Source organism: Esox lucius, unplaced genomic scaffold (assembly GCF_011004845.1).
Source record: "Esox lucius isolate fEsoLuc1 unplaced genomic scaffold, fEsoLuc1.pri scaffold_49_arrow_ctg1, whole genome shotgun sequence".
NCBI classification, from domain to species: Eukaryota; Metazoa; Chordata; class Actinopteri; order Esociformes; family Esocidae; genus Esox; species Esox lucius.
The window spans coordinates 112,285-122,005 of NW_022995031.1; the positions used below are offsets into that span (position 1 = coordinate 112,285).

Genomic DNA, 9,721 nt, shown 5'->3' on the forward strand with positions numbered 1-9,721 from the left:
AACCAAACTCAATTTAGCATTTAAAATAGGACGTCTAATTTTACGGGTTTATTTAAACGGGGAATAAACTGGCTTTGGCTATTTGGGGAATAAACAGACCGTAGTCATTTTACACTCTTTTGCAGGCTATGACTATATTGGCTGAATCCAGTCTTCATAGAAAACAGCATGTTACCTTAATACTAAAAACTTTTGCTATCGTCTGCATCCCACTCCATACAAGGAGAGAGAAAACACTATTTTAACCCCTCATTACGAAACCACAGGACCATATTTTACCAAATCACAGAATCATCATTATACCAATTTCCAAGCTATCCCTCTAATTAAACTTATGCCATTATTTTCTTAAACTCCTAAATTAGCAGGCTAACACTCCCACGTGTGCCAGCCATCAGGCAAATTCAATTTCAACACAAAGGCAAAAGCCAAAAGAGTAGGCCTCGCATAATAACCATGTTAACAACGCAATGTAAGCGTTCGCCCAAACGCACACCAAACAAGAAGAAACATTGCGATTACAAATACTTCCAAGTTAACACCAACCTCGGTAAACGAGATCCGATATTCCATCAAGGAATATACAATGCAGCCAATCGGATCCCTCGTGCACAGGGAATACCAAAATGGACAAATGCATTTACTAGACCGACCACAACCAGACAATGACAAATGCCCTTGACTCGGGCCATAACCACATTCAGAACAAACACAAGTGGCGCGTGCATATACAACTTCTGTAGCATACTGATCCAAACCATAAGCTGACCAACAATTGCGGCAATTTACAGGAGCCTTCTACAGGCACTGAAAGTATGAGATCCAATCTCAATTGCATATTTAAGTCCAACCTAAATTGCAGATGTTCAAGCAGTCCAACCGCTTATAATCCAGCACTAATCGCAACGCAATAGGTTAGCAGCATAGGAATGGTTGTCAGGCCTAACTACAGTCGCTATTAACCAAAACACCACACTTCACAAACACACATACAGGAGCACGCTATACTCCATCACGCAGTCCAACTGCTGCACGGGAATTGGTGTCAGGACATGGAACAAAAACGACATGTTTCTAACTACAGCCGCCCTGACTGCAATACTCAAAAAAACTTCTAGTCACCATACTTACTCAAATCCATCTATCAATTTCTACAAAACCATCAAATCATCAACCACATTGTTTACTAAAGCATATGAAAACTGTATTAAGGAACAATCTCACCGGTTGATGCTCCCTCTGGTCCCCTGTCTGACCTTCCGCACCCCTCCCTCAGGCGGTTCAGCGTTCCTGCGTGTTCCCGTTGAATCACTCGCGGCAAGGCCAAAGAGATTACGGGTGTGTACACCTGGTGTGTACAACTCCCCACTTTTGGAACTTTTCTTGAAACTCGTAGACATGCTCAACACTTCCAAAGCGGAGCAGTAAACGGCCTCCAGCGGCCCACAGCATTTCCACGTTCACAACGAAAAAGTCCACAGAGCTTGGCCACGTTATGACTCCAACGATGCAGTGTCCCGATCGGGCCTCCAAGGAGACCCACCTATCGGTCCAACTGAACTCCGCGGGGTGGGGTGACGGGCGATCAGAGGAGAACGAGCCATCTAACCTGAGCAAAAAAAAACTACAACACAGATCAATATACTCCACACTGTCTACACACCGTAGCCTACGCTTTCCAAACAACTTTTCATACGTTACCACGTCCATCTACCTCCAATCAGCCCGACAGGCCGCGCATCCATCACCGAATGAAAACGCCAGTCGCCGGAAAACATAATAACACTCAAAGAAACATTGTTCACATGTCCAAACACCATATACGTCAGTGATAATTTTTGCCGGTCCAGCGTAAACACGAGAGACCGGCAAAGATTTACTGTCGCACGTCCCCATGTTTCAGATTTACCCAGTAAATCTAATTTATACTCAACCAACCAGAAAGCGAAGTCAAGCTCGTCAGCCCACAAATGAGATTTTAAAAAGGTCCAACCTTTTACTGCAGATTTTAAACTATAAAGTCCAACTTTAAGTTTTTAGACCGAATTGCGTTCTTGCCTCCAAATTCAATTTCCGCAGGAAACCTGTACTGATCAAGCACGAGTCACAGCTCCCGTCAGGCACTCTTTCTCAGCCCGTCAAAGGATAAGCCTTTTCTGGACGATACTAGAATTCCAGAGCTTTCTCTGGCCGTGCACGGTTAACCTGTTAGGAAAGGACTTGAACCGATCAGGATTAGGATCCCGGACGTGCCCCCAAATTGTGATGGCAATTTCTAAAATCCAAAGTTCTATGAAAATGGTAGGTAAGACAGGAGAAATCAATTGCGCAATAAACGGTTTTAATGAAACTTGCAAGGAGAAAGTATACAGGTTACAAAGTAACGGTGGATAGTTTCTAAATAAAAACATCATTTCGACAGTATTTATTACATAGGAAGAAGGGGTGTGGTTAGATGCTGCCATCTGTTTCATGTCAATCAAACACCTTTCCCTTTGTTCTATCACACACGTCAAATGCTATCTTCCCCCACCTTATCCTTCCTGCAATAATGTTTACCCAAAGGGGCAAACTGACCTTACTCCCCCTGTTGTATATCTTCTCCTATCCTGTCCTAAAACCCATTGATCTCCATCTGGACAGACAATAGATGTCCCCTATGCAAATACCAGGTCCCACACATTCCTGTACCTATCTTAACAGTGGGACTCACTCCTTTATACAATCAGAATACATTGTATAAGAAATTTCCACAACACTACTCGTGTACATTTGCAATGTAAATGAATGGGTAGGAAATACTGCCCAATTGTACATTTGAAGGAGACATCTTAAAGACATGGGAGTTGGATTTTCCAAGTGTACAACAAAAAACAAATGTGTTGCACATTATTATTATGCATTTTAAGGCTTTTCTTCAATGTACAATTGGGCAGTATTTCCTACCCATTCATTTACATTGCAAATGTACAGGACATGTCCTTACTGACTCGTGTACATTTGCAATGTAAATGAATGGGTAGGAAATACTGCCCAATTGTACATTTGAAGGAGACATCTTAAAGACATGGGAGTTGGATTTTCCAAGTGTACAACAAAAAACAAATGTATTGCACATTATTATTATGCATTTTTAGGCTTTTCTTCAATGTACAATTGGGCAGTATTTCCTACCCATTCATTTACATTGCAAATGTACAGGACATGTCCTTACTGACTCGTGTACATTTGCAATGTAAATGAATGGGTAGGAAATACTGCCCAATTGTACATTTGAAGGAAACATCTTAAAGACATGGGAGTTGGATTTTCCAAGTGTACAACAAAAAACAAATGTGTTGCACATTATTATTATGCATTTTAAGGCTTTTCTTCAATGTACAATTGGGCAGTATTTCCTACCCATTCATTTACATTGCAAATGTACAGGACATGTCCTTACTGACTCGTGTACATTTGCAATGTAAATGAATGGGAAGGAAATACTGCCCAATTGTACATTTGAAGGAGACATCTTAAAGACATGGGAGTTGGATTTTCCAAGTGTACAACAAAAAACAAATGTAATGCACATTATTATTATGCATTTTTAGGCTTTTCTTCAATGTACAATTGGGCAGTATTTCCTACCCATTCATTTACATTGCAAATGTACAGGACATGTCCTTACCTACTCGTGTACATTTGCAATGTAAATGAATGGGTAGGAAATACTGCCCAATTGTACATTTGAAGGAGACATCTTAAAGACATGGGAGTTGGATTTTCCAAGTGTACAACAAAAAACAAATGTGTTGCACATTATTATTATGCATTTTAAGGCTTTTCTTCAATGTACAATTGGGCAGTATTTCCTACCCATTCATTTACATTGCAAATGTACAGGACATGTCCTTACTGACTCGTGTACATTTGCAATGTAAATGAATGGGTAGGAAATACTGCCCAATTGTACATTTGAAGGAGACATCTTAAAGACATGGGAGTTGGATTTTCCAAGTGTACAACAAAAAACAAATGTGTTGCACATTATTATTATGCATTTTAAGGCTTTTCTTCAATGTACAATTGGGCAGTATTTCCTACCCATTCATTTACATTGCAAATGTACAAGAGTCAGTTAAGGGAACTCCTGTACATTTGCAATGCACAGAGGGGAACCCCTAACAGGTATGAGGTATGTTCTCCCCTTTTATGAACATTGCTTGTGGACGGTGTACTCTTGTTGTGTTTTTCTTGGACTGTACATTTGCTGTGTAATACATTGCCACTGGCAATGTATTACGCAGGCCCTGGACGTAAACAAGACCCGAAACACATCCTGTGTAGTAGTGATTTATGTGTTTTTGAGATATTGCGGCCCGTAGGACGCTCATAGACACACCGTTTTCGACGTGCTCCATCGGGGGAATGGGGTGATGAATCATCCACACAGTTATGCCAGCTGTGTGCAGTTTTTCATTCTGCAATTGTTCAATTTGTATTCAGCAATTGTACACTTTGCTCTCTCCCATTGACAATACATTGCCTACTCCTCAAATTTCACCTCAAGCTTTAACGGGTTTCCGAGTGTCGTAAAGAGCTGTGCTTCGGATATGTTCATCGGGGGTGGGCCTAGTCTACCTGGTACGATCTGTAGCCTCCTGCGTCCACAGGAAGTCACCTCTGACCCCCGAAACTTTTTGCAAGTCATCCCATAGACAATACATTGCCTACTCCTCAAATTTCACCTCAAGCTTTAACGGGTTTCCGAGTGTCGGAAAGAGCTGTGCTTCAGATATGTTCATCGGGGGTGTGCCTAGTCTACCTGGTACGATCTGTAGCCTCCTGCGTCCACAGGAAGCCGTTTGTGACCCCCGAAATGTGTTACAGGCCTCCCATGTATAATACATTGCCACCGGCAATGTAATACGCAGGCAATGGACGTAGACTAGGCCCGAAACACATCCTGTGTAGTAGTGATTTATGTGTTTTGGACATATTGCGGCCCGTAGGACGCTCATAGACACACCGTTTTCGACGTGCTCCATCGGGGGAATGGGGTGATGAATCATCCACACAGTTATGCCAGCTGTGTGCAGTTTTTCATTCTGCAATTGTACAATTTGTATTCAGCAATTGTACACTTTGCTCTCTCCCATAGACAATACATTGCCTACTCCTCAAATTTCACCTCAAGCTTTAACGGGTTTCCGAGTGTCGTAAAGAGCTGTGCTTCGGATATGTTCATCGGGGGTGGGCCTAGTCTACCTGGTACGATCTGTAGCCTCCTGCGTCCACAGGAAGTCACCTCTGACCCCCGAAATGTGTTACAGGTCATCCCATTGACAATACATTGGCTACTCAACACAGCCTTTAAAGTGTTTCCGAGTGTCGTAAAGAGCTGTCCTTCGGATATGTTCATCACAGGGTGGCCTCGTCCTGCGTCCACCAGATGTCATGTGTGACCCCGTCCCCCAAAGCTGTTAAATGTCAATATATGGACTGGGGGAATATGGAGTGAGGTGTATTATGGGGTAATTTCATTGGGTGTACAATTGGGAAGTATTCTAAGTACATTTGCCCAGTAAATGTCATAATTTGGAATGGGGGAGTATGGAGTGAAGAGTATTATGGGTGATCCCATCGGGCATACAATTGAGAAGTATTATAGGTACATTTGCACAGTAAATGTAAAAATGTTGACTCCGGGGGTCTCGGAGCAAAGCGTATGGGTAGTCTCATTAGTTGTACAATTGGGCAGTATAACTTGTACATTTGCCTAGTAAAAGTCAAAATTTTGACTTTGGGTGTCTCGGACAACAGCATACGGGTGGTCTGATATGTTGTACAATTGGGCAGTATAACTTGTACATTTGCCTAGTAAAAGTCAAAATTTTGACTCCGGGGTCATCTGACCGAAGTCTATGGATGTTTTAATAGGATGTACATTTGGGCGGTATAATTTGTACATTTGCCTAGTAAAAGTCAAAATTTTGACTCCAGGGTTCTCTGACCGAAGTCTATGGGTGTTCTCATAAGATGTACAATTGGGCGGTATAATTTGTACATTTGCCTAGTAAATGTCAACATTTTTGACTTCGGGGGTCCAGGACCGAATAGAATGGGCAGACCCATTGGGCGTACAATTGGGCAGTACAACTGTACACGGGCAATATAAACGACGGTCACCTCAGCTGCCCAACTCTAGAAACCCTGATTCACCTCCAGTTTGAGTTCGGTGGAGCTAGAGTCCCTCTAGTGGAATTTTCATGAACTGCAGTTTTGGCAGGAGGGCTGTACACCAAGTTAGTAAAACTAGCCTCCTGCCGCCAAACAGGCAGCTTTTTTTTTTGGGAGGGTAGAGCGTCAATGTACAATGCATGCCTATTCATTTTTGTCCATTAAGGTAGTACCGGGCCTTACCCTACTCGGGACTGTACAAAGTGCTTTGCAATCTGAGCATCGGTACACCTCTCGCGCGTGTGCTGACCACATCGATCGAGTGGTTGGAAACCTTCGCTGCCAGCGAAAGGACTACGCCACTCCTGTTTACCCTAGACGGTAACTATTTCACGTTTAGGGATTATACGTCCAATATAACCAACTGGCTTACGTGCGTGGGTGAAGAGGAAGAACCCTAATATAAGCAGCTCCACACTGCTGGTGTACGGAAACCCGAAGCCTTTCAGAGGCAACCAGACAGCAGAGAGTGTGGGTGACACCAAGGTGAATCCAATGGTTAGGAACATAGTGCTTAGGATGAGAGTCAGGGTATTTGGATCATCGAAGCTCGAAACCGTGGCACTGGATTGCACACAGGGGTTAACCAAGGTGAATCTCAACAACTCAGCACTAGCTGGGGTTCCAGGGGTAGATCAACTGGACCGGTCGATGTTACACGAGGAAAACAGGAACTGTTTCACACACGATGCCATTTCACATACTGAGTCCAACTGGGCCCCTGTCATAATGTTCACAAAGTTAAAGAGGTATGGACCTGTGCCTGAGTTCACTCTTGAATATTACAGGATCACAATCCTCATGGTTCTACTGAGTCCGCAAGGATCGGTGCGATCTCTCAGAGAGCTGTTCAAGAAGGTGTCAGTGTACAGCGTGACAGACTACTAAATGCAATCATTGTGATATACAATTTGACACCCGTTGTACACCTACTGATACACAAAACTAGTCCTTGACTTCACACACTCGTACTCGTGGGTCTACCTAGCCAGCTTGCCACACTGCTCAGGACCTCTCTCTGTCCACCTTCAACCATGCGCGGCTTGATCAATTACGGGACCCATTGCAGCATAAACAGCATTGTCCAGTGCTTATACGAGACATGCGAGCTACGGGATCTCATTCTGAGCGTGGACGAGCGGGAATACCAGGCTCATAATACAGTGGCCATGAATCTCAAGGCTCTCATCCGCGAGATGAAAGAGAATGACCGGTTACCGTGCGACCCGGGCTTTCTCATAGACTCTATGAGCGTGTATAGTGGAATGTCTTTCAAAATTCAGGAGGACTCTGACCTAGTGTTCACGTGCATCATCAACGCTCTAGCGGACGGACACAGGACCGGAAAAGGCATCGGAAAACTGTGGGACATAGAGTGCGAGGAACATATGCGCTGTCTTAGTTGTAACAAAGTCCGGTCTGTACTGAAAAATGCAAATTCAATCCCCCTGTTGATTGATGGGGCTCTCTCAAACGAGCTGCAAGAATACATGAAGCAGTACGCTGACAACACGCGGACAGCATGTGACTGGCATTGCACAAACTGCCACAGGAAAACCCAGCTCGAAATCACGAGCAAAGTGGTGTCATTACCCCCGGTTGTGTGCATGAAGCTTGGACGGGTTAAAAACACAGGTAGAGATACCGCTCACATTGTAAAGATGGGAACGCGATTCGCGTTCCCGGAGACTGTGGATCTGAAATACATCATGAAAGGACCCGAAGCCAGCGTAAGCGCTATATACGAGCTGTACGCAGTTGTAGCCCACTGTGGTACTCACTATTCTGGACATTACACAGCTTATCTGCGTTGTGGAATTCAAGGGTGGTATCTTGCAGACGATGCTCACGTGAGGCTGTGCTCCTGGGCGGATGTCCAGAATACCTATGAAGCAGGATCTAACTTATACGACAGGGTTGTGTACATGCTCATGTACCACAGGAAAAGCAGCTCCCATTGAATCGTATGTGACAATAAAGCTCTGCACAACTTTGCTACCACCGTTGGTGTAACGTAATGTGTGTCCCATTTTTCAAGTAATAAACAAATGATATGTGTACCATTGTTTTGCCTCATTATCATATGACAGGAATGATCAGTACGTGATGCATTATAGAAACAAGAAACGGAGACAATCAAAGCCAATATTACACATGCACCGGTGTTTAACGTCATTTTATTAGCTCATACAGGGATGGGTACCAAGCAGTAACATAGGTATATACCATTGCTCTAGGTTACACTGCAAATTAAACAGGGATGGGTACCAAGCAGTAACATAGCTATAAACCATTGCTCTAGCTTACACGGCTAAACTAAGCGATGCTTATCACTTTTTAACAACATATTTATCCAGAGTATTAAGGACAACCTTCAGTTCATTTGCTTTATAATCTGGATTTGAATAGGTAGATGACAGTACAACAGAGGAGCAAGGTTTGTCTAACTGAGACACACACACAGTGTTAGCCAGACCCTCTAAATATCGTATCATACAAGCACTTTGGGGTCCGGGTGCGGGCTGCTTCTTTTTCACCATACGGGACGACATGATAACCAATCTCACATTGAAACAAAATACTCAGTTTCAAGTTCACTACACCTATCAGGTTTTTGGTCCGGTGTATCACTCCAGTCCGATCTGGTATCTGAATCTTTGTCTGACCACTCTGCGGCAGATCCAGGTTCGGCCTCATCAGACCGATCAGAAGCAGATCCGGATTCGGAAGCGTCGCTCGGGTGCACTTGTCTGTTTAACTGTTCCTGTTCGCTCTCTTGCGTTCCATCGCCCGTGTAATCAGGTGTGACTTGGGTCTGATTAGCAGTAGGCTGCACAGCCTCATTGGTCGTATCGGTCACTTTCTTAATACGTAACTTCAGAGCATGGACCAGTAAAGGTGGAGCACCTGGGCTTGTACATCGCGTGGAGTATTGGTACTCCGACCCGGGTGACTTACGGGGTGACGATCTGTTTGACTTAGAGTCCGACCGGGTTTGCTTCGTGGCTTTGGGGAACCGAACCGATGCTTGTTTCTCAGCACGTTTGTCAACTCTTTGACCGTACCCATCGCTTTTAGCACGCTTCATCGTGTTGTACAGTTTAGCCACCGGTTTGTCAGAGTGCTCCCTCTCTCGATCCCGGGTACCCTGGAATGAGTCCAGTACTTTGTGTCTCCAGTTGTTGGTGTCAATAGAGTGCAGGCAAGCAACTAGCGCTTTGCTGAGTCTATCCTTGAACTCGTAGCTCTCGAGTGTAGTAACAACGTATCGGTTGTTAATGACCCACGCGCGAAGGATTTCACCATTTCGTTCGTCCAGCAGAGTGTTATCCAATCCCAGTATAGTGCAAACCGCATTTCTCCTTACATTGGCTCCGGTCAACCAGGGTTCACTCATCAGCAGAGTCCACATGTTCTTGATCCAATTTGAAACTGGAATGGATGCTGGTGTCACGATAGAGTACAGTCTGTCACTTGCCCCATCGGACATAGACTTATC

General features: G+C 44.1%; 1 protein-coding gene across 1 annotated transcript; it reads left to right on the forward strand.

Moving 5' to 3' along the window:
* The first annotated feature begins 7,256 nt into the window (after positions 1–7,256).
* LOC117594217 (ubl carboxyl-terminal hydrolase 18-like) lies at positions 7,257–8,183 on the forward strand. The gene has a single exon (XM_034291293.1). The coding sequence runs from the start codon at positions 7,257–7,259 to the stop codon at positions 8,181–8,183; it is 927 nt and encodes a 308-aa protein (XP_034147184.1).
* Positions 8,184–9,721: the final 1,538 nt, after the last annotated feature.

Excerpts from the sequence above, each read along its gene's own strand:
- LOC117594217 (XM_034291293.1), top strand. The coding sequence starts at position 7,257 with ATGCGCGGCTTGATCAATTACGGGACCCATTGCAGCATAAACAGCATT.